Source organism: Synchiropus splendidus, chromosome 10 (assembly GCF_027744825.2).
Source record: "Synchiropus splendidus isolate RoL2022-P1 chromosome 10, RoL_Sspl_1.0, whole genome shotgun sequence".
NCBI lineage: Eukaryota > Metazoa > Chordata > Actinopteri > Syngnathiformes > Callionymidae > Synchiropus > Synchiropus splendidus.
In genome coordinates this window covers 18,230,223-18,255,499 of record NC_071343.1, presented here as the reverse complement: position 1 = coordinate 18,255,499, position 25,277 = coordinate 18,230,223, and the positions used below count along the sequence as shown (strand labels likewise).

Genomic DNA, 25,277 nt, shown 5'->3' with positions numbered 1-25,277 from the left:
ACATCTGATGCAATAACCGGTAAAGCAAAAGGGTGGTCCAAAAAAAAAAAAAAAAAAAATTATATATATATATATATATATATATATATATATATATATATATATATATATATATATATCAACACTTTTTTTGTCTCTCAACGTGCATTTGTCACAATCATGGAAAGAAATAATAAAAATAATAATAGACCATTACACTTAAACGCCATTGCCGATTTTAGTCATGTTCTCCTTTGTATATAAAAGTGGCGTTTAACTCCCCGATTGCTTCATGATACTTGATGCTTGATGATACTTGAACAAACGTCCGACTGTTCAGGTCTGTGGCGAAGAGACGCGTTCACGCGAGCGTTCAGTTCGCAGCAGCACGAGACTGATCTCTTGACGTTTGTCGCCCCCACTCGTCAGTATTGCCGCAACGTTTCACTACCTCTTTTTTGTCCATATCCGGTATTAAATACATTATTGCATTATGTGGTCGACATTAATAAAAAACATGAATTTTACAAAAACAATAACTCTTACCTTGTTACGATTTAAAACGGTCAGTCCAACCCTTACAGTGTATCAAGTCACGGTGGCCGAGAGGTTAAGGCGTTGGACTCGAAATCCAATGGGGTTTCCCCGCACAGGTTCGAATCCTGTTCGTGACGTTCTTTTCTCTTTTTCGCATCTTCTACTTTTTTCTCTTTTACTTTTTTCTCTTTCATATTAGAAGTGGTAAGTCATTAATACGTGCTTAGTTTTTTTTCATACATGGTATATGTCTTAATAATGTAGAGAAAGAAGACGCCCCATAAGTACCACCCACATCCCAAATAGGATGTAACATAAAAAAACAGCACATCCACTTGCTGATGTCGGGATTAACCGTCAGAATTTTCCACAACTTTATATTAATATATTGCGACATACTGTGATTTAATACCACTCTTCAATCGAAATAAGCATTTCCGCCGTTGTCTCATATTCTCGCGTTGACTTGACGAGATTTCAGTTGGAACGAACCATTATCAAATGAGGAGCCTGAAATAAAAACGTTGAGGATAAATGTAATCAGTGGATTCCGCGGCAAACAAATATGACTCTCATATAGTAGTGTGTTAAATCGAGGCGAGTGAATACTTATTTTCTCAAGGGGTAGTGTGTTTTAGCGTGAGTCCCCCCGTATTCTGGGAGGGAATAGAACAGACCAACGTATATAAAGTGGACCGGCAGCGCTTTGTGACGTAGATTTTGGGGGCATTGTTGAAGCATGGGGGATGCCACACTTGTGCTGAATTTTTAAGTTGCTTTTTTGGTGCTCAGGGTCGGTTTAGGCCTAAGAGACGGATTATTTGATGCTTGCCAAATTCCAGTGGCCGCCGTTGTTCAGAAGTCTGTGAACAGAAGCACTTGGTTCTGACAGTGCGCTAGCGAGGCTAAGTCAACACAAAGGAAATGCGGCCGAGTTGACTTGAAAACATTCTATGGAGTCTGCAGTGTGACATGTGGACTTGAGCTTTCGGTGGATGGGAAAATCTCTCTGTAGCTTTAGTCCTGTGAAGTGGCGTTATGGCTACGGCAATTCAAAGTAGTTCGCCCCGAGAGTCAATATCGTGATGGAAAAAAAGGAGACAGCTAAGTAGTTCTTCGGATGCGACCCTTCGCCGTAGTAGAAAATATTAAATGCCTTATTACAGCGGTTAAGTGAGTGTACGACGCTTGGTTATTTAGCATTAACGGCGCTGTTCAGTGAGCGAAACGCCGCGGCTTCTCTTTGCAAAGTATCCGCTCGTCAAAAGTGTCAGAAAAGTGTTCGGAATAACGATGGCAGCACCGTCCACCGAAGCCCTGTTCTTGCTAAAGGACGTGAAGCCTGGCTCGAAAAACCTCAACATTGTGTTCATCGTTTTGGAAATCGGTAAGTTTCGATATCCTGGTCCTGATGCTTCAGCGTACTACCGAGTGGGCTCTCTTAAAGGGGCCGCCGCACAGAAACGTAACTCCCCTTTTCATCACCCTCGTCGTCAAAGTCACGGTTTTAGTACTTTAAAAGACGGTGTAGTCAACTGTGTTTTTTGATGAAAGATGTCATGTTAAGCAGTCCTCCACTGACCGGTCCATAGAAGCTCATTGATGGCCTGTTTCCCCTCACTCTTCTTTCTCCTAGGCAGAGTAACTAAAACCAAAGATGGCCATGAGGTGCGCTCCTGCAAGGTGGCAGACAAGAGTGGAAGCATTGCCATTTCCGTTTGGGATGAGCTGGGCAGCCTGATCCAGCCGGGAGATATAATCAAGCTGACCAGAGGGTAGGAATGCCACTCTGCCTCACTGCAGAAAACCCATTTACAGGAGGGTCCTTTTCATCCACATCCATCTGGCCTTTTGTGACTCTTGGAAATAAATCATTTACAGTTACAGTTACAGTCATAAAAGGGCTCAGCTGAAATTAAATTGCAGGATGTGCTTGCTGGTTATTTTTTTTTTATTTTTGAAGTCACTCAATTGTTATATTTGCATTTCTCACCAGTCCAACTAGTAGATATTTTGCTTAAAGTTGAATCTCAAGGCAATACATTTGAAAGTCTTCATCCTCGCCTTCTATTTTGCCGTCACACTGTTCCAATCCTGGCAGGTACGCGTCCATATGGAAAGGGTGCCTGACGCTTTACACTGGACGAGGAGGGGACTTGCAGAAGATTGGCGAGTATGTATCGTTCACATGTGCGGTTCTGCTTCCAGCATTATTGTAAATGATTCAGTGATCGTGCGTTTGCTGCGCCTCCGCTGCAGGTTTTGCATGGTCTATTCAGAAGTGCCCAACTTCAGTGAGCCAAACCCTGAGCTGCTTGCCCAGAACAACCAGCAGAACAAGTCTGTGAGTAGCCATACAGTGCACCCCTGCTGATCTGACTGACTTGTTTTCATGAATGTTTGTCAACATGCTCTTGAATTTCATCGCATCCGCCTTCGCTTGCCAGGGTAAACCGGACCAGAACCAGAGAGGGAACTCTCCGCCCAATCAGAATTCAGGTACACCTGCCATGCCAGGTCAGTCGGAAACATCGGGATGATAAACACTCATGTTAGCTCTAAACACACGCTACTTACATGAATCCAAAATATTTTTGGATACATACATAAATACAGATACATACAGAGTTTCAGTGAGCTGGATCCTGCTACTAAGGTGTCTCTATTTTAAAGTGTGTCATATCCCTTAAATGTACTCAAAAACAATTTAATAAAAAAAATACTTAAAAATGTACGTAAAAGTAGATAAGTAAGCTTGAAAACATTTTAGTTAGAAAGACCCTGTCTAGAGAACTGTTGCTGACTTCTATTTGAGAAGGTCACGGCAGGTTTAGAGTAAACAAACTTGTCAGTGAACAGACTTGAAGTTGTGTTTGAAAATATTGCGAACTTGTTTCACTCATGTTTACTCATTGTAAACCAATCCACTGTCTTAAATTACCCTATTGAATGGCGTGTTATTACAGACTTGGCAACTTATTGGGACACTGCTGAAAAGATTCATTCTAAAAATAAAATAAAGAACCCTCTCCTTTCTCATGGCGTATGAAATATCATGTATTATTAAGACTTATATTTTTATATATATATATATATATATATATATATATATATATATATATATATATATATATATATATATATATATCACATAAGTAGTTGTACAAATAATGAAAAACAATGGGTCCGTGTTTAGGTTGTAACTACTCACAAAGCAAGATTATGTGAGGAGTGATTTATGAGTTTAAGGAAATGACATATGCATCGGAGGTACTGTTTGCTACTCTCAGTTTTTCATTTCAATCATGGCGAGAGAATGAAAACGGACAGAGCAATTGTTGATGGCTTCTTCGCCAAATTGGTTTTATTCCGAAACAATGAAAGCACTGATGAATCCTGCAGACGTTACAGTAGATTTACTTACCACAGTTGAAATTACCAGACACATACAGAAGCAATCGCCTTTCCAAGTTACCAAGTGATTTGTGTGAATTTGTAGCTGAATTCTGTCGTCTATACGTTCAAATCCAGGACCAAGACGGCACTGAATCGCGGCAGTCTGAAGAGAAAAACACCCGTCATTATCATATTATGATAACTGTCACTTGCTCCGCCACATGATGCTTAAATATTGGGACAAAGGCAGCAGATGGACTCATTCAGTTTCTGCCTTTTTAGAGCCAACTATCCTGCACATGTAAACGTGGTCAACATGATGATTCTGTTCTGTTTTTTTTTTCTTCTCTCAACGGCTTTCTAGTGCTCCATCTGGTCTGCAGCATATCAACCAAGGGTCACTTTTTATAACCTAGATATTCTCTCAACTAGTTTGAAACTAAAGAGATATAAGTCGCTGATCTTTGGAGTTATTGGAAGACGTGTCAATTGGGGTGAAGATTCAATGTGTCCATGCAACATTTGAAGACTAAACTAGCATTGCAGTCGCCCCAAAACACAAGGACACAGACAAATAACCAGATTTTTTTTTTTCCCACAGTGTAATACTGCAGCTCATTTTAGGAGCTGCTGGCTGGACAAAAGGAAGCAGCTGGCTTAGGCTAGGCTTAGGCTAGTGACACACCACCACCCCTAAGAACTCACGAAAAAGTCAGAACTGTTTAAAAAAAAGGAGGATTTAAGATCAAATTGTCTTTCAAATGAATCTGTTACTTTTGATCGAAACGCTGCTATAGACATTTTGAATAACAAGAAACAATTCAAACAACAGTCGGTTGTTGCAACGTAATGAAAAAATAGTGGAAAAATATAGACAGTGGAACAACGATACTGTCAGGTTACATCTGATAAGGACTAACTTGTCATACTCAGTGGAAAACTACTTGCTCCTTGGTATGGAGGGAATGTTATTGTGAGAATTTGCTTTATTTTCTTTAGTAACTCCTCAACAAGAGCAGCACCATTTCTCTTCAGGCTGCGGGTATTGGAGGTTAAGTCAACAGCGCTGATCATTTCCATGTGTTTTGTTCCTCTTGTATTTAAGCAAATTACTGGAGGAAAGTTCACTGCTGTTTGCAGGAATTGTCAATATTCCCTTTGGATTAGATGCTCTGCGCTGGGGCAGTTGGTTACCTATTGGTGTTGGCACCTTCAAACCACAGGCGCCCTCTGCTGGTGAAGGATGATGCCCATTACCTATGCTGTTCATGGCTCATCTGAGTTGAGATCGTAGGAGAGGAAAATGTGATTATTTGTTCTCTCTCACGTATAAATGTAATTGTCTCAACAGCTTTCAGTGCTGTTTGTAAGACAACCCAATTTTCCTGACACTTCTTTGCTCCCCTCCTCAGGTAACGGTGCCATGCCGCCATTTTCTGGCAATAACAACAACAACCAGTCCTCCGGCGCTCCCCGCGACTCCTCATTCGGCGGGGCCGGTCGACCCAACGGTAGAACTACTGGTAACGGAGCCCCGGCAGTCACAGCAGCGGGACCCCCGACAACTGCCAAGAGTTCAGTCACCATAAGTAACGGCAGGGACCCCCGACGTGCCAAAAGATGAATCCCAAACTGTCACAATCATTCGTAGGAAGCCCATCTCTCACCAGAACCTTCATTTTTAACCTTTCTATGGAGAATAAATCATGACCAGGACCATACTCCCACATAGGTATACAGAACGTGCCCATTGCAACACAGAACTCAGCTCAGTTCCAGAGAACACATAAGCCCCGCCCACTCACCTGCTCTGTCAGATGCCACCTCGTACTTGAACACTTGATGCACTTTCTTCTCTTCATTTAACACAGGGAAGCATGGCTGTCGTTTAGAAATCAGGACATTCATTTCAGTGGATCGGCTTTGTCAGACATTTGGACTTCCATGAAAACCAACCATTTTTTTTCTTTTTCCTTTTTCTCCAAATTGTAACCGATGTAAGTGACTGTGAAAGAGCAGAAGGAGAGGTGATATTTTTATTGATGCACACGTAGATGAGAACATTTCTCTGGTATGTACGATCATCCGGGTGGGACCACTTCACATGTGGTGATTCAAATAAATTTTACAGCAAATCTGCTGCTCTGGATTCTCAGTAGTCTGATTGAGACTGATGTGCACAAACACCCCCGCCCCATTTTTGTTTTTCATTTTTGAACCTCCCAGAAGTGAAACTGCATTTACACTGAATGCGTGTTAGATGCAGTTTCCTCACTTGGGCCGCACGTCCTTGAAGCAATTCTTGTGCATAACGTTCCAGTTTCTCAACATCCTGTTGCACCAAGCACCTTCTCAGCTTCTGGAGGTCCACGTTGCCCCACTTTTTGCGGTTCTGCTTGTGTTCGTCAGAGTGGACCTAGAAACCAGACGTTACATCTCTTTGTTTCTCAAGCACAGACAAGGTTCAAAAACATGTTGTCCTTGGCTATACGTCCACACATCTACCATTTCTGTTCACTGTACACTCTTCATCTCCATTTGTTTCACTGTTATATCTCGTATTTTTGCCTTTACATGATCTTTTTTTCCCCCTATTTCAGTCTCCTCTACGTTCCTCTTGTCCTAATTTGGCCCATATATCTGTCTGCCCCATCCCTTTTCTTTTAAATAGTCCCTGTCTTTTTGTCTGTCCTTTGCCTTTCTGTGTGTGTTGTCATGACTATCCCACCCATCTGTCTGAAATCCATTTCTTTCCATTATCGCTATAGTCAAATCTGTATCTGATGACTCAGTCATTTCTGTCTGACTCCATCTGCCCTTTGTTTTCTAGCTAACTGTTGTGTCCCATACGTTTCTGCCCATCTTTGTCTTTCTGCCTCTGCTATTTACGACCCTTCCATCTTTCTACAGTATATCTTTCAGCCCTCTCCCTTTCTGTCTGTGTACCAGTCTATCCCAAAGGTCTTCCCCTTGTATCCATCTATCCTATCCTACCTATTTTCTCCAGCAAATCTCACTGGCCTTCCACTGCTTTCTGTCAGCCCAGTGACCAGTAGATCCTCTCCCCGGTTTGTCTTCCATATCTTCCTGCCTTTCTGTGTCTATATACCCTACGCATCTCGGTTTGGTCCAATGGCCCATCTGTTGTTTCCCTTATCACCTTCACTCTAGTGGTCTATGTGCTTCCATCAATATTAATATTCAATGTTAATATTATTACAGTACATCTGCCTCTTCGCCTCATTTCTTTCTTGTCATGTGTCTCTCTTTCTCTCTCATGCCCACTGTCCCATGAGTTGAACGCTGTCAATCTAATCCACACTGTTTCATTCTCACATTGGCATCTGTCCTTTCCATCCCACATCTCTCTGTATGTGGTTTTCTTTGTGTCTGTCTTCCCCACTCAGTCTGTTTTTGAATGTCTGTGTCTTCTGTCTGCCTTTATTAAGCCCCACCTCTATTACTCAATTAATTGTTTGGTATATTTTTTAAAAAACCCTGTGAAAACAAAAACAAAAAACAGTCCTTGTGACAGTGGAAGTTGAAACACGTGCGACAGGAAATGTGATGTTGGACTCTGTATGTCACCACAGATGTGTCATGAGTGGGGAAGTTCCTCAGCAGCAGCAGCTGTCACTCAGGAATAGCCTCATGACTGGAAGGGTTTTTTTTCTCAATACAAGTTGCTGTGTGAAAAATAATAAACACACGCACAGTCATGTGTTTTATGTTTTGTGGGGACGTTTCACTGACTTTCATCATTTCCCCAGCCTGACAAGCTAAACCTAACCATCAACAGCACATGGCTAACCTCAACCAGGAACTAAACCCAATTATAATGACCCAGTTATTTCAAAGTTTTAATCCTCAAATGTGAGGCTTAACCTCATGGGGAGCAGCAGAAGGTCCCCACAAATAGCAAAACGTCTTCACAAGGAGGGGTATTTCCAAGAATTGGTCCCCATAGGCATTGCTTAACAAGTTCACACGCACATATTTTTGCATTGCTATCCCTGTGGGGACATTTCCCTTTCCCCAGCCTCTCATCCGAAACCTACCTAACCATCCAAAACAAATGGCTCACCTTAACCAGGGCTTTGCACCAAACTTTTCACCCACAAGGAGGACTGTATTGTCAGGAATTGGTCCCCACAAAGTAGGATAAATAAACACACACACATTAAAAAAAACAAAAACATTATGTATATATATAACAGGATAGCTACTGTTCAATCCCTTGGTAACCAAAACTCAAGTTATTGTCACCTGGAGAGATTCTCCCAGGGGTCCCTCAGGGGTCTGTGCTTGGTCCTCCACTCTTTTATGCAAATTTGTCTGGATCAACCATTCGCTGTCATGTTTATCCGATCACAGCTATAGTGTTGACACGTTGCATTTTTGATCGAAGTGAGAGTCTCCCGTCTCTCAGTGGATCTCAAACTCAATCTGGACGAGCCCGAGCTGCTGTCTATCGACCTCAGTATCACCCTACACAGCTCTGTGCTCTCCCCCGAACCACTTTTATTTAAAATGACCCACCATGACTGATGCAGGAACTGGACCCTGAAGGTTGCACATCAGGAGGATACATCCCCTACTGACCCAGACAGTGGCACAAGTTCTAGTTCAGGCTCCCTCATGCCTGGTCTGTCTGCTTATATAGAGGGTTTTCATCAAAGCCAGAAGCTGCCATGTTGGAGATACTCACTGCTCAACACAGAGCGGTACTGAAGGCGATTTTGCAGCATTTTCTGGAAAATATGGTGAATTACTGTCGTGTTTTGGCCTGTCCCGCGAAAAACATTTGGAATTTTATCGATTTCGACAATTCAAGGTGAGCAATGCCAGAAGTTATTGGAAGAAAGGAGGTGCTTGTGGTTAGTGAACTTTTATCAGAACATTTTCAGAACATTCCCTTAAAAATCTATCTCACACATACACAAAAATACTTCTGCACAAACTAAAATAGCACGCAAACTCAAAATAAAATGTCAAAATATTTAAATACGTCACATTCTCATATAAGGCGCAAATGTCGTCGATGACTTGGTGTAACAGTTTCCTGACCCATCCGCACGCCATCTGGTTATACGCCTCCAAACTCTGGTGACATCTCAGGTCCTCGGTGGTGGATGGACTAAGCAAAAAAAAACGAGTAATTGACTGTCTGGGTCGTCGTTCACCTACGACAACGGAGCCAACTTGTATGGGTCTGCACCACCAATAAAGCTCAACTCTTCAAAGTGTCATGCATTTTTGTGTTCATTAAGTCCCTCTCTGTATGTCCTTTCTGTTTTTTTGTGTGTTTTTCCATCGCACTACATTCACAGCCTATGGGGGTGTTCACAGAGAGTATCTCTAACATGGTGGTTTCCGGGTTGGATGACGCGGTGCGCGGTGATGACGTGCCGTGAAAACCCTCTGAACCATCAGATTTCTGCAGCTCACCAGGAAGAAAGCCACTTACGTGGTCTTCAACTTCCGCAAATTCTCCCACAGTCCTGGGTCTGACAGCCACCAGAATCTGTTTTGCTTTGGCACTTGCCTGAGGCTAGGAATGGTGATATTCACAGACACTGAAGGGATCGTCTCACTGTGGAAACTGCTGGTCCCAAAATGGTGGAACAATTTTCCTATGGACTTTTATTTGGCAGAGTTAAAACTCACTTACGTTCATTTCATGGTGCCCAAAACAGTTGACCCTCTACAATAGTTCATGCATTGGATGAAAGTGACCCGCCTCCTACTCAGAGGCGCTACCAAAGTATGGGGAGGGAAGGTTTGGATTTTGGTGAGGAGAAGATTCATTGCTGTCCAAAGGGACAGACACTATTGTTGTGTGAGATTTTCACACCAAACCATGGCTCATCTTCCTTCCTTCCTTCCTTCTTCTGTCGCTTATCCGGGGTCGGGTCGCGGAGGCAGCATTTGTAGCAATGAAGCCCAAACTTCTCGGTCTGCACAAACCTCCTCCAGCTCTTCCTGGGGGATCCTTGATGCGTTCCCAGGCCAGACCGGAGACATAATCTCTCCAGCGAGTCCTGGGTCTTCCCCGGGGTCTCCTCCCGGTAGGACATGCCCAGAACACCTCCCCAGGGAGGCGTCCAGGGGGCCAGATGTCCGAACCACCTCAGCTGGTTCCTCTCGATGTGGACGAGCAGCGGCTCCACCCCGAGCTCCTCCCGGATGACCGAACACCTCACCCTATCTCTAAGGATGCGCCCAGCCACCCTGCGGAGGAAACTCATCTCAGCCGCTTGTATCCACGATCTCATCCTTTCAGTCATGACCCAAAGCTCGTGGCTCATCTTAGCTTGAGAAATCTGGAGGCAGAGCAGAGGTAACAACTGGCAAATAGAGGGGTGAAGATGCCGCAGTTCTCCAACTGACCCTGGACCAGATGGAAATATTGGCCACAAATCATGATCAGCCATCGTTCAAACAGAATAGAACCAGCACCATATCAGTATTTGCATCTCCATTATTAGATTGACCCTCAAGTGATTGTTTGTTCCTCTTTCATTTTGATTCTCACCACTGCTGGATATCTCATGACTCGCAGCATGACACATTACATAAGTGATTCAAGGGCAGTCATCATTGATAGAAGTGTGCGTCTTCCTGGGCTCAGTCATCACAACAATGCATGAAAACAGTGATGAAAAAGCAGATGATATGGGCATCCCATACACAGAATGTCACGCTGGAATATCTTATAGGTTTTCATTCAGGTCCCATGACATGGCCAAGCGATCCTGGTGAAAATCTCTCCTGCAGAATTCCGGCTTAAATGACAAAGGATGTTACTCTTGACATAGATTTGTGTGGAATGAAATATGTCTTAGTAAGTGACACTTGTTGGAACAGATGTTGTGGGCGGACAGCATCGTTGATTTGAGCAAAGCTACACTCAAGTGTGTGCGGGGTTCCACAAAGCCCAGTGTTTGGACCACTCATTTATTTGCTTTGGCACAAGGAATCCTTGCAATCGTATTTGTCCTGTTTTTGACATCAAACTCTTTTCGATCCAGTAAACTGAGGTGTTTAGATTTCAGAGTCATTTCCTGTGCACTGGCGTCCAACCACTGAACCATCCCCCTCCAGTATGAAGATGCACAAGGTTGGTCAAGGTGGAGGAAGTTGATTTGGCAACCTCTGCGGGGACATGCCGTAAGACATGTGAAATAGTATCCTGTAGAAACGGAACAAGGATCCCAAACAAACCAAAGCCTTCAATGGTGCTTCAGTTTGGAGACAAGACCTTTCCAGGTATGCATGTAGAAAAACTAAATAAAAGCATGACCCCCCGACAAAATAAATACATTAATAACATTGTAATAAAAAGCCTGTGGTGCATACCAACTACTGTTCTGTGTCACTCAAACCAGTGAAAATAAGATCAAATACTGTAAATAATAGATTTAATAAGATCTGAATGAAAGCTTAACTAACAGATTAGAGAAGTGAGCATTAATGCTGGCGCTACATTGTTTACTGAGCTACTGTTGCGCAGTGTTTTTCTCCTTAACTTCATTTCAGAAAGAGCCAAAACAAACAAACACACTAGCTGTGTTATCTTGAAGCATTGTCATTTTTTTTATGATTAAAAGTGAAACAAGATCATGGGAAAACTGACAAAACACAGTGAGTCACTGAGAGTGAAGGAGGGGAGGGCGGCTGAGAAACCTAAGGTCTGTTCCTTCTTGTCTCTGCGTGATTTCACTCAGCCTCCCTCAGAGATAACAGCACCATGACTGGTAAGCTCTGACATCCTCAAACAAAAAAAAAGAATCTTTGAGTGTAGTTTTCGTTTGGATCAGCTACATCAGTTACATTTTCATGCTGAAACAAGAGAGATACCATGGTTGTGCTCTTTTTCTAAAACGTCTTTTCAGGTGTTATTTGATAAAGAGGATTTAACTGCAGCATTCTCCCCTCAGATCTCAGCTCTACCTCCTTTATCTTGGACTTCGGTGAAGCCTACGAGGAACTCAACTTCACCTACAATGACACGGACTTCTTTGTCAATCCTGAGACGCAGCCCTGCAGTCCCTTCTCCATCCCCGACGCCGTGATGGTGGTAGTCAGCGTCTTCTACATCCTCATCTTCCTGCTGGCCATCCCGGGGAACCTGGTCGTGAGCCTGGTGATCGGGCTGAACAAGCAGTCCCTGCCGCCCTCCGACCTGTACCTCCTCCACCTGGCCATCTCTGACCTCCTTCTGGCCGTCACCCTCCCCTTCTGGGCCACGTCTGTCACACAAGGCTGGATATTTGGGGACTCCATGTGTAAGATTGTCGCCATTTTGCAAGAGCTCAGCTTCTACTCCAGCATCCTGTTCCTGACTTGCATCAGCGTGGACCGCTACATGGTGATCGTTCGAGCGATGGAGGCCCGGAGATCCAACCGTCAGTTCATCAGCTGGGGGGTCTGCGCCTCAGTCTGGGCTCTTGGAGCTCTTCTGTCGTTGCCAGGACTCCTAAACTCGTCCTTCACCTCGGCCAACTCCAGCCTAACGGTGTGCGCTGAGTTCTATGATCCCTCCAGCGCAGACGAGTGGCGACTGGCCACGAGAATCCTGCGACACACTTTGGGATTCCTGATCCCGTTGTCCATCATGTTGCCCTGTTACGGAATAACAATCAAGCGCCTCCTTCACGTCCGTGGAGGATTTCAGCGACAGCGAGCCATGAGGGTGATCGTGTGCGTGGTGGTGGCCTTCCTGCTGTGCTGGACTCCGTACCACCTGGCAGTGATGGTGGACACCTTCTTCAGATCCAAGATCGTCCCGTACCAGTGTCCAGCCAGGGCGGCGGTGGACAAGGCCATGTTTGCCACGCAGAGTCTGGGACTCCTGCACAGCTGCGTCAACCCGGTGCTCTACGCCTTCGTGGGAGAGAAGTTCAGGAAGCGGCTGCTGCAGATACTGAGGAAAATGGGACTGATGGAGAGGCCGCCAACGCCCAGAGTCAGCCGCTCGTCTCTGTCCTCCGAAATCACCTCCACGTTCATGTGAATGAACTGAGCTGTGGACCGTAGCTTGAGTCATGAACAACAGTAAATGTAGCCAAAGGAACTAAAAGTTGAACCAGGTGAGAGGACACAAGCTGATACTTTTGAAATATTCATCAAGTAATGGTTGCATCTGTAAAGCAAAAGGTGTGACAAACATTTTGCAAGATCAGGATTCAAGTGGCAAGTTTTTATCTTGGGCCTTTCACACATTTCAAAAGTTGTCTCTCATTATCCAGTACATGAAATGAAGCTTGAATATTGTCCCAGGAACACACAATAATATTCTTACATAAATGCAGACCCTACCTAAAAAGTATTTTTTACTTGTCGGAAAGAGCCTGATGTCTAGTTTGAATTAATTCTGTGTGTCTTCTGTGGTTTCTCTTCTTGAAACTTTTCCTTTTTTTATCAGTGGTAAGCATTTGTATTGTTTATTTTTTATTATTATTGTGCCTTCATATTCAACATCATTTTCTACAGATAGAATATATATTTTTCTACATATTTGTTTGATTTGATGAAACTTATGTTACTCTCCTGAATAATGTCATGAAAGCTTGGGGGCAGTTTGTAACCAGCCGGACAATGTTCACTGTTTTATCCCCACTTACTGGTTCTATGGAGGTCAAAAAGCCAACGATCAAAATTATGCATGAAACGTTTTACTCCCATCTAGAGGCTGTTTTGGACAACTGCATCCAAATACGCGTACTCTGATATTTGCAATTATTATTTTTTTATTCGCAGTGTTATAGTGTGATAGAAATAGTGCTTCATTGTATATGTTTTAGACTCATTTACCAAACAATAATTTGTTTTATATGGCATATGTTTTATTCTGCTTTTATATGTTGACATTTTATTATTATTTTTTTAAATTCACCTTCTCTCAGTAACATTCATTATGAAATAAATAAATAAATACATAAATAAATATCTGAAGAAGAAAGTCTTGATTGTGAGTTATTGACTGTAGGTGCTGAATAGGTAAAAACAAGGGACCTAAATCTGTCAATCAACTTGTTGGAGATGAGTCGGGGTTTAACTGTGCCGGCTGAAAGATGTGAAGTGTCACAGGGGAGGTGCTCGCTCTCCACACCTCCGAGGCTGGAGCTCACACTCCAGGGTTTGATGTCCTGTTGTGGGCTGGAGCTGGGACAGGGATGAGGCGAGTCTGGGACAGAGCGTTACTTGGTTTATGACTTTGTCACAGCCAAACTGCACAGAAGCGCACATTCAGAGCTGGACACGCACCGGGCACCTCTTCACTTCTGGAGAGACGTCGCTCACTCGGCAACCCCTCCCACATGCAGCGGCCACACACATAGAGGAACAGCGCACCTGCAGCAGACACTCTACATTCACTCCTACAAAAGACTATTTTAAGGCTTGGAACGCATTATTTCTTTTTCCATTCATTGTAATGGGAAAAATCGATTCAGATTTTGAACAAATCACTTCTCGAACGGCCTTCTGGAACGGATTCTGGTCGAGAACTGAGGTACCTGTATATATATATATATATATATAGGTCATAGTTCGCAATGAAATATATATATATATATATATATATATATATATATATATATATGTGAATCAATTGCTCTGTGTAGACAGGGCATACCATACATTGTCAGATTCACCCTACATGACATCATGTATCCCTCTGTTATCGGAAATAAACAGAGCTGTAAGCATGATGGATTCCCTGTTCTTAAGTTTAACCCAGGCAGTTTGTGCTGTGCGTTGACAGACACCTATGTAATATTCAAAAAGCCACACACTGTAACTAGAACTTCACCCTTGGCTACACTAACATTTCTGACACATCTGATACAACACAATTCCACGAACCACGTCAGTCTCAGTGTTTGACCCACAAATGTGACAGCGTTCTCATAGTTACCCCCTTCTTCTGCTAAGCCAAGTTTGGGTTGCTGCGCCCTCTCACATGTTCTACTGACCTCAGGTTGGCTAAAAATGACACGGTGGGCGGGAGCCTGCCCGCGAGTGGGCAGACACCACCATGCAGCTGTCACGGCGAGGCTTGCTGGGCCGTGTGCTGTCATTTCCCCCCGCAGACTGACTGGCCAGGGTGGGGGGAGATCATGAGTGGGATGGATTAGCTCATGGCACAAGGAAAGGGGGCATCAAAAAATAAACACCAGGTCTGTGTTAAGGAAACAGAGGAAATGAAGATCGCTGGAGACACAGAAGAACCTTGAAGAAGATCCTCACTTTTTTGTTTTCTTAGTCTCCTTGCTAGTTGGGAACTGGTGTCGCCAGCTAGAAAGTTCAGGAACAGTTGGAGAAGAAGCCGAGCTGCCAAGTCAAGGGAGCCGCTAATGCAACATGATCCGCTGGGTCTTGCCCTAAAAATACCTCCTAGCAAGAGGGTGGTAGCTATCTCTATCTCCTGGATTACCTGGTAATGAACTTTTTCATTTTTTTCCTGAACGACTCAGGGTTTTGTCTGGTTGTTGAGGAATTACACTTTATTATCGTGTAGGACACAATTGGCAGAAAATGTGAGTCCAGTTCCTCAGAACCTCACCAAACAGTTTGCGTAATTGTTCAACCCAGTTGGGGTTGAGATGAAAAAAGCCGAGGTACTAATGTCCCTCAAGAAGGGCCCGGACGAAGCCATGGCTCCGCCAAGCCCGATCGTCCCCCCAAAACGGTCCAAAGGAAACCAGGATCAGTCTGTTCCAGACACTCGAGGACGCTCTCATCCAACTCCGACTCCACCGGTTTTTACGCGGAAAATGAGGAACGCCGCCGTCGGGACCGGCTGTGACATTCGACTGAAGGTGACTGTCGCTGGAGACCCTCAGCCCTCGCTGTATTGGTATCACAATGAAGACCTTCTCAACATGGAGAACCAGGAATACGGCGGTCTCTGGATTAGGGATTGTAAACCAAGTGATGCTGGACTCTACACCTGCATCGCCAACAATCACCTGGGTGAGGCCCGGAGCAGCGCCGTGCTGGCCGTCCTGGACCTTGGTGAAGGTAGGCTTCATGTATGTTTGTGGACCACCCGCCGTTTCTGATGTCTCAGATTGTATCTTAATGCACAAATAACATCAAAAATGACCTCAAAACTCCAAACACAGTTGCAAACCAGAGCGCCTAGAGTTTCCTCAAACCGGATTTGAACCTGCAACCTCAATATTACACAGCAAATTCAAGGTTTTTGTTGGAAACTGTCGTCTTAAAAAAACTACTGACTCATGGGACAATAGCAAGGAATTTAAAGAAAGTGAACAGAAAGAACTGTTGCAACTTTGAGTTCCAACCTCCCTTTAAAACGCTGTAAAACTCCAATGCATTTTAAAGTATTTGTAATGCAATATGAAGCACACAGCATCAGCAATAAAGGCATCCAAATATTTCATGTAATTTTATATTACCAGGGAGCTGGGAACTGGTAAAACAAATTCGCTTGCCTTGTCATCCTGCCCCGTTTTTGTGTTACATATTTCATTTTACTTCTGGTTTCCTGTTTTTCATTTAATAAAGACACTCAATATTGAATAAATAAATGAGGAAAGGTTATTTACTCAATAGTGGAGCAGCATGGTGGTTTAACGGCTTCGCTCCTCACAGCGAACACTGTGGAATTATGGGTGAATACATAGTTTGTGATTCAATACCAATGGACAGTGCAGGATTTCCACTCATGAAAAACGATTTATTCCCTGCTTTTTGGCGTTTGTATGCTCTCCTTGCTTGTGTGGCTTTATGCAAGTCACTCCGGTTTCCTCCCACAGTCCGCAAACAGAGGTTGATTGAGTATTGTTCGTGGGTATGAGCCTATGTGTGTGTGAATAGTTGCACCCTGTGCTAGACTGGTAACCTGCTCATGGTGTCCCCTGCCTCTCGCCCAAAGTAGCTGGGATTGACTTTAGAAGGACGAATGAATGAATGACACTGGGTATTGAGTTTTGTCAGTGTTGCAATTGCCTTGAATTCTTGTCTGAAGTATCAAATTCCATTGAATATTTGACTCCATGTTTCACTCTCCCTTGTAAAACTATGGTTACACCTTATTTATATAGCAATTCAGTCATTTAAGCTTGTGCAATATTCACACTGTGAGTCACTTGAGAAGAGTGTATGTGCTGTGTCAGTCACTCATAGTTTCTTGTGTATCCGAATCTGACTCTTCATAATGCTGTTTAAAATATGATGCCTTGTTTTTGTTTGAGACATGATGAGATTTGTTTTTTAGATGTAGGCATCACTTCACAGTTTGAATTAATTCATGATGTTGAAGCGATTCCATCGCTGCAGCTCTTAAAAGACAATTCAGTTATCATTTGTGGATGAGATCCCCATCATCAAACCCCAGAATATCATTCATTCTATAATACTTCATTTTGCCGCTTCAATGCTCCGCGGCTGTTTCCCCGAAGGCCCTCTTCATTTAGCAGTACATTCACCATAAACAGAATATTTTATTTATCTTCCTCCTGAGGTCCACAGCGCCCACTGTTTTTAAACACTGTAAGAATTTTTATTTTTACTTTTTTTTTATCACTGTAGCGGTTCAGATGCCCATGAAATCTCATCACTGCAAAGCATCCCAGCCTTTAGAATGTTAATACGCATTCAGGCACATTCTTCAATGCACCAGATACAAAAAGGCATCAGAATTGTACATAATCCACTTGAGCATATCGAGAGAAAAGAAAGCTAAAGAGTATCACAAATGCAGTGGTGCCTGCAGCCAACCAGATGATGTAGACTTGCTCTCACCGTCTGAATGCAGGGGAATTGGACTTGTTTTGGTAAACTCGGCATCAGTGTGAGCTCAGTTGTGGCAGATACCCACCCAGCACCAGCTGGTTGGCTTCACCAACATGACCACATTGTCCACAACGTGTGTGGATCTCCATTTACTTCACTGAAATTTCAATAAGATCCTCCCTGAAAAAGTGCAACACATCTTTGTTTGAAACGGATCTGCTGTGGAATTGAACTTTCCAAACCTTTCCTTGTCAGGGGTTGAAAAATACTTGCTCTGGAGAAGATGAAGAAAGCAGTAGTAGCAGTTACACCACCTGGAAGCGCAGCAACGTGACAGTTTTTGGGTCACATAAAACCAAAGCTAATCTTGCTAAGATGACATAACAAGCTAGTAAGAGTCTAAAAGGTTCAACGTTTTGGGGGCGATGACTCAGTGTAGAGGATATGTAAACGTACTTTAGATGAGGTATCGCTGTTGCACCCTGAGTTTTCCGTTTGCACACCATGTCTTCCATGTTGCCAGGTAAAGGCAACACAGCGCTGTTAACAAGAAGCCCCCTGTACCGGTGACGTCACCAAACCATGGCGAGCGTTTTTCCCCCATGAGTCCTACAGATATAGAACGTGTATCTCAGAATAGCATAGTCATATAATCACTTGTAGCAACATTATGAAAGGGTGAGTAAGCAGGGAACATGCGCTGTCAGTTATTTTGAGTGAGAACCACCCACATGTTTTTGATATTTGGACCCGTGGGGGCTTCTGGATGTTTTGTGTGGAGCCTCCCAAAAACCTCCAACACAAAAGCGCAGGACAATCAGCTGTCTAGTCGAAGCTAATCTTGTTGCTACATTTTTACCTTCATCTTTATTCAGCGGGATCTCATTGCCCATACGCATGTACCACAGCTGTCCCATCACTCAGTAACGCAGCATAACCTCTCTCACTCGGCCTCTCTCCCTCTGTCTCTGTGAAAATGTCTCACTCTCTGACTCGTCCACCAACTCACCCGAGTTATTTTTACAGTGGAATGTGCCAGGCCATAGATTTTTCTGATGCTAGCAGGCTAACGTCTCTCCTATTACACAGGAAGACATCAGCGCTAATTTTAGCCCGGTCCTCAGAGACTCTTTCACGCCGACTATCAAAGAAAGAGTCTGAGTTTTATGACTTACTATTGGTGAAATTAAGGGCAAGTGGATACAGTGTATCTTCTCAGTTCTGTTGTTGCTGATAAGTGAAACATTGGCTTTTATTTTCTCCTCACATCATTCCGTACTTGTGACACCAGATCAGCAGTTCTACTCTTTGGCAAATGGGAAGCCTTGTGAACCTGTGGCAGTGACATGGGCTCTTTCCAATGTTTTTGGATGCTGTTCCGAAAATGAATCTGAGCGAACAGGTGGGGCTACAATTACTCTGTGGAAATCCCCCTACATCAGAATACGGCTAGCATCTCCCTGTTAGCAAGTGAGGGCCGAGGGTCCCGGTCAAGCCTTGCAAGAGCATTGGTGTGCTTCGCCCAATGGTGGTCCCCCATCTTAAACCGCTCTCACACTGTAAGGATATTTTAGCTGGTTTAGAACTGCCCACAGAGTATGTGCTCACATGGACCACCTCAACAAGAGCGCTGAGACAAATGCAACAAACCTTTGTGAGTGAGGAGGCAGCAGTGTGTATAGGTTCTCTGAATTGCAGCAATGAGGAATCATTTTATTTTTGTTGAAATATTGCTTCAATAAAAGATGTGACTGGAGATTTTAGTGTTGTTCTATCACAGTTTAATGGTATAAGAATATTTGCCACAAGAAGCCAAATCGTTGAATTTGAATGAATTTGCTATATTACTGAATCAAATGATGGAGCCATACATACATTTAAACAACAAAATATTCTTTACTATGCATCAGTTTGACAATAGCACAATAAATCACGATGGAGGCTATATTCAAGTTTTTATATCACCTTATTTAAACTAAAGCTCTTTTCATGTCTTGAAAATATTTGTGTAAGAATTTCAATTTTTTTAAGGATTTCAAGTACATTCAGAGTAGTGTTTGCTTTTGTTCAGGGATTCCTCCATGTTTGTTGTTGTTGTTATCATCCTAGCTGCGACGTATCTTGTGTATCAGCGTGATCTTTTTTTTTTTTTTTTTGATTATGCACAGAAATACAAAAGGTTAACTATCACTATAATTTCCCAACATCCTCAAAATGTTTTTATTTGCAGTTTCACTGTAGTCTTAGAAAAAATTGTAAATTGTAAAAAAATGCTAAATTGGTGCTCACTCAATGTCCTAAAAAGTTTTCCATTTTCCATTTCCTGGTTCACTGGTCCATAGTGGTTCACTGGTCACTGGTGCTGTGAATATAATTCTGTCCTGTTATGAAACACTCATTCAATGATTGACAAAGTTTGTTTTCGTTGTTTTAGATTGAAAAATGCAAAAATCTACTTAGACACCATGAAACAGTGACTTCCATAAAAAAAATCCTGTGTTTACTTCAACTGTGTTGCATGCAGGTTTAATGGAGCTATTCACTGGTTTGTCCTAGTCGTGTAGTCTGACTAAGAGAAAAAGGAATTTCTCTTACACAGTCAGATGAAGCTGTTTAGATGCGTTGTACTGTGCGTGTCATATCGTATCCAGATTTGGTCAGTAATTTGGTTTCCTTTTTGTAGACGTGGTCAGTGAGACTTAAAGAACAACCTTTGCAATGAAGACCTTCCTTCTGGATTTTCTCCACAACTTCAACTTTGTGAAAAATGAGTTGAACATGAATTTTTTAAATTAAAATTACATTTTTATTAAAATTAAAATTAAAATTAAAATTAAAATTAAAATTAAAATTAAAATTATGCAGCACCTTTATTATACCATGGATCTGAAGTAAATTACTTTTACTACCATCACATGGCACGCAAACAAACTACTAGTGAAATAATGCAGTATCACCTAGTGGTGGGCCACAGGAGATTCCTGCGATCACCAAATTAGATTCAAACCTTTTCTTTTGCTTAGGTTAATCGTAAGATCTTCCACTGTCACAATGCATCATGGAATTTTTTTTTTTGCGCAGGTGGTCGGAGAACTTCTTACCGACATAGTGTGCAACATTAGAATGCATATTTTGCCACAGGCCATATGGAATTACTGTATATTTCTTGTTGAGTTTGTCAGTCTTGCTCTTTGTTCTCAAGTGACAAAGAGTTTCTTATTCAAATAAATATCTAAATGAACATTAAAGTAAGATTTCTGATCGATCGCCTTTATGTTTTCGATGTTAGTTTATTCAGTATTACAGAGACAACACCTAAAAACATGCATCTACCTGCATGTTTCCATGTCTACATCTGTGCATGTGCTATTCACATCATGTCCACAGATACATTTGCTTGATCCTGCGCCTGTGGTCAGTTCATGAGGCTGTTCTGTCAGTGTCTGATCAGCCTGACCACTGGGGGGTAGAATTACTCTGTAACAAGCTGCATGCCAGTTGCCAATGGGCAGCGCGAACGATCAAAGGAAGGGGAATGTAGAGGTTGTGCTGAGCTCAAAAACACCGTTGTGTCCTGTAAATCTGATGAGCTTGACACATCACGCCTTGTTCAATTAGACCAGCAGTGAAGAGGTCTGCATGGTTACCGTTACGTAACCATCGAGTCATGCCATCGCACATGCCTTTGTTTGTTTTACTTTCTGGGTGATTCATTTTTAAGATCATCAGAATTGCTAAATTGTCATATATTTTAGGGGGATTTGTCTTGACTTCAGCTCAGTGAGATACTGTGAAGTCACCGGTGAAATCCCTGCTGTTCTTTGCTTGTTTGCTGCAACTGAGCTGATATGAGCTTCAGCTTTTCACTGCTGTGTGTATTTCTGAAGATGCATCACAGATAAGGAGGAAGGCTTGTATCGCTGCTGCTTGAGGAGCCAAGATGTCAGAAGGGAAGAGAAGGAGTGCTGAACAGGCATCTGCTGTGAGAAACAACAGTGCTCCAGCAATGCAGCGAGTCCCTTCAGCTGTTGCAGTGATTCCTCCACATTGCTGCCGACTACAACAGCAGCAGCTCCTTGAGGGATAAGACACAGACACATGAGCGGGAAGGGAAAAATGAAAAATGCCAGCCGAAGCTGGAGAACACTGATGTCGAGAGGACAGGATCACTCCCACTGTTTTTTCTGCCTATCGGTGTGCGTTGACCGCGGGGTGGAACGCAGCGGGGGAAGATGCTCAGAGGATTGCTGGCTATTGTTTGGACAGGGGGGGCTCCCTCGGCGTGGATGATATGCATTCCACAGTCATTTCCACCTGCGGACGTCGGGGTATAATTCATGCTTCTCAGACGCGGAGATTCTGAGGTGCAACTTGTTATGTAATGGACAAAGTGCCTTTTCTTTTTGTTCTTTTCTTTCCTACTTGATTTCACCTGCAGGAAGCCGGCTCTTAAGTTGCATCTTTAGAAACACAAGTCTTGTGCTGAGGTTTCGGTGGTGGGATTCGCTGTGGTAGAGACTTGTAGTAATGGCTCGGAACCCCCGGTGGATGACGGGGAATACCCTGCCGCTGAATGCAAGCCAAGACACAAAGTAACTGTCGAGGACGCTCCAACATTGACCATGAGAACAATGCAAACCAAAGAGAGGAACAGGCAAGTGGAAAAATCTCTTTTTTACTACAAATAAATCACTTCATCATTTGTATTTCGGGGTGTTAAACACACATTCTTGCCTGATCATGGATGACCTTCAGATTATGTGGAAATGGGAACTTAAAAGGAAGCTAAAGGGATGTAAGTGATATGAACAGACATTATTATTCACATGAGCTTCGGAGGTAGGATCTGCAATGTTTACTCTTCTTTTGGAGTAAACATCTTGAAATGGACCATGATGTTGACATTTTTTTTTCACTTTCTATTAAAAGTTTCCAATTTCCAAAACAGCAAGAATGGAAATTAACTTTCATGGTTGTTAATACAACTTTATCTTCCCTGAAGAGTAGCGTGGCATTTATCTCCGGGGACTCTAAGTATCAAAAATCACACAACATTTTTATTAGTTATACCACATGACCTGATATTATCCTTCCTTGCTTTGCCACCAATATAATCTATCAGTGAATTTAAAACGCCGTCTGTAATAATGACAGGATAATAACATTGTAGAGTAACATGTTCTATAGAGTGAAGGAAACAAAAGAGACACAAAGAAGTCTGAAGAAGCAGTAAAGTGAGATTTAAAGTCAGAGGACAGGACAAGGCAGAAAGCAGGATTAGATGTAGAGATTACACTTCTACGCTCAAATATTGGCATTTCTACAGCTCCTTCGCGCTGCATAATACGTTGCATAACCGTCTTAAGAGGCTGAGAACCTTCTGTGTTCACACACACACCAAGCCAAGACGGCATTTTCTTAGTTCACAGCGCGAATTAGAAAAAATGTGGGGAACATGTGGCCGGAAAGGAAGCGCAAGACTCAGATTAAATTATAGCCCCATATGACCGGGCCAGCGCAAGGGGAGAGAGGATGGACTGTGCGTGTCAATGGCAGCGTAACTTTCTACTATCATTATGATAATTATGATTGTTAATGGTAATGTTTTCTTTTTTCTTTTTTTTTTTTTTTAAGCAGGTGTGACAGTCCAAGGTCTAGTGATAATACCACTGGAGTTTTTCTTCTCTCCTTTGGTAACCTGAGAGGAAACACACAACGTAAAAAAGATGAATCTGGATGATTGAATAATTGTTATTTACAGTTTACATTGATGAAAAATGGGATATTGTGATATTCCTAATTCATATACACAAACGCATACGTTTATGTTGTTGTTCTGTTGTAAGTCTGTCCAACAGCTTATATACTGAATAAGATACACGTGGAAAAGCCTCTGGCAAACAGCTCATTTCCACCTGTCATGTGGGTCGCAGTTAAAGCTCAGTCCTACTACGCTGTTAGAATGTTAGAATCCACACTTTAGTTTTGGATGTTTGCCCCCAGTCCCACAGCTTTTGAAAATGGGGTCTCGAGCAGGACCTTTCAACACTTTATGACTCCTTAGACATAAAAACTGATCATTCCAAGTTCAGTTTTGCGTCTCAGAGTGACACGTTTTTCATAGTTTTCAATGAAAGCATGTTTCACCTTCCTCAGCATTTCCTCTTGCTAGTGAAGGCTAGATGAGGTTTCATGAAACAGTGTCCTGATTTTTAGAGGCCACCAGATGGCACTGTCTGCTGGAAAACATTTGGACTTGAACAACCAATTCAATGAAACCTCACATTGTTTCTAAACCATGAGCGCCATCTGGTGGCCTTGCATAGATAATCATCTAGTCATTGAGTGGCCTCAGCAATGCTGTAATACTGTTTCATAATACCTCATTTACCCATAACTACTTGATGTTATGGGCCGAGTGTCGCGTAGAGGAAAGCTGGCAAAAAACTGATTTATGCGTTTCAGTCATGAACCTCAGTCCTTAACCTCAGCGTTAAGATGGACACAATAGTCTGCATACAGCTACAGTCACTTCTTGATGTTTGGGAGATAGTATGTTTGAGAATCTGTTTTCAGTAGCAGTTCCCATACTAAGCCTGCTGTCGCTGAAGAGTTGAGCTGAACAGTCATCTCAATGACTTGTGCATCTAAACAACAGCAACAGTACAAAGCTGTCCCCCCCATATTCTGCATGGTGTAAGGATTCTCACCAAAGTACTGGTGGAATACATCAGAATGAGGCTACAATGTAAACACCCCTTGCTCTGGCCGACCGTTTCAGTGCAGCACTTGGGTGACGCCAGTTTTTTGGTCAATGACCTAGTGCAATTCCGACCAGACATCAGCCATTTTACTCACTGTGTAGACTCAGTTTTCACATGGTGAGAATCCAGTCATTGTCATTGTAGGCGTGGCCTCAGTTACAGCTGTTCTTGCTCTAGTGCTGTTCTCGATTTTGCAAGCCTCTTACGAGCTTCTATAGAAACCGTAGAGGAACAATGCGTGAACAGCAACGCGCATTTTCATAAGTCAAATCCTGTTTTTGCAAATTGACTCATTGACCAAGATGCAATCTGAAACGTCACAAAAAACTTTCCATTATTGTGAACAGACAAATAAACATTGGCAAGAACAAGTTTCTGGTGTTATATATGGCTTTCTAATGTTGGAGACCAATTCAGAATTTGCAACCATGTCAAGAAGGCACAGATCATAACTGTTATCATCAGACAAGGAAATGGTTAAACAAAAATATTGGTGTTATTTTATGAACATTTTCTGAATGATCTCTTAGAGGGCGTCAAAACCTGGCGTTGCCTTCTGCAAGATTCAAACCTGCAACCTTTCTACTGTGTGCAGCACGAACTCACTACAGCAGCATGCTGCCTATTTTTTTTCTTTTCTTTTTCTTTTTGCAAATGAAGTTTGGATGCAAACAATTCATTATGTCAGAAGGAATACATCCTTGTTAAGAAATCTTTAACAATTCAGGTACATTAGAAAGCAGTCTAATTTCCACACCAATTTTCACGTTTATTTATTTTAAGTCAAATAATAGAGGTGCTTTTCTTTCTGACAATCTTAATAGGTGTTTCATA

General features: G+C 42.7%; 3 protein-coding genes and 1 non-coding gene across 6 annotated transcripts in view; all 4 read left to right on the top strand.

The window, feature by feature from the left end:
* Positions 1–571: 571 nt before the first annotated feature.
* trnas-cga (transfer RNA serine (anticodon CGA)) lies at positions 572–653 on the top strand. Its single transcript has one exon. It is a non-coding gene; the product is annotated as a tRNA-Ser (tRNA).
* Positions 654–1,247: 594 nt separating this feature from the next.
* Positions 1,248–6,047, top strand: nabp1a (nucleic acid binding protein 1a). 2 transcript variants are annotated; one of them, XM_053877186.1, is made up of 6 exons: positions 1,248–1,903; positions 2,153–2,291; positions 2,618–2,689; positions 2,776–2,860; positions 2,964–3,015; positions 5,325–6,047. In XM_053877186.1, exons 1-6 carry the CDS (start codon positions 1,810–1,812, stop codon positions 5,534–5,536), a joined length of 654 nt encoding a protein of 217 aa, XP_053733161.1. In that variant the 5' UTR covers positions 1,248–1,809; the 3' UTR covers positions 5,537–6,047. The 2 variants fall into 2 exon arrangements, with proteins under 2 accessions (XP_053733161.1, XP_053733160.1); XM_053877185.1 differs by having other exon boundaries at positions 2,964–3,033.
* A 5,486-nt stretch (positions 6,048–11,533) lies between these two features.
* Positions 11,534–13,814, top strand: LOC128765976 (C-X-C chemokine receptor type 2-like). 2 transcript variants are annotated; one of them, XM_053877272.1, is made up of 2 exons: positions 11,534–11,669; positions 11,853–13,814. In XM_053877272.1, exons 1-2 carry the CDS (start codon positions 11,663–11,665, stop codon positions 12,926–12,928), a joined length of 1,083 nt encoding a protein of 360 aa, XP_053733247.1. In that variant the 5' UTR covers positions 11,534–11,662; the 3' UTR covers positions 12,929–13,814. The 2 variants fall into 2 exon arrangements, with proteins under 2 accessions (XP_053733247.1, XP_053733245.1); XM_053877270.1 differs by lacking the exon at positions 11,534–11,669 and adding an exon at positions 11,707–11,776.
* Positions 13,815–15,195: 1,381 nt separating this feature from the next.
* Positions 15,196–25,277, top strand: part of spegb (striated muscle enriched protein kinase b) — a 43,158-nt gene continuing 33,076 nt past the window's right edge. The window contains exon 1 of the mRNA XM_053877642.1: positions 15,196–15,939. Within this exon, the coding sequence (XP_053733617.1) occupies positions 15,522–15,939 (418 nt within the window). The 5' untranslated portion in view covers positions 15,196–15,521. The remainder of the gene's footprint in view (positions 15,940–25,277) is intronic.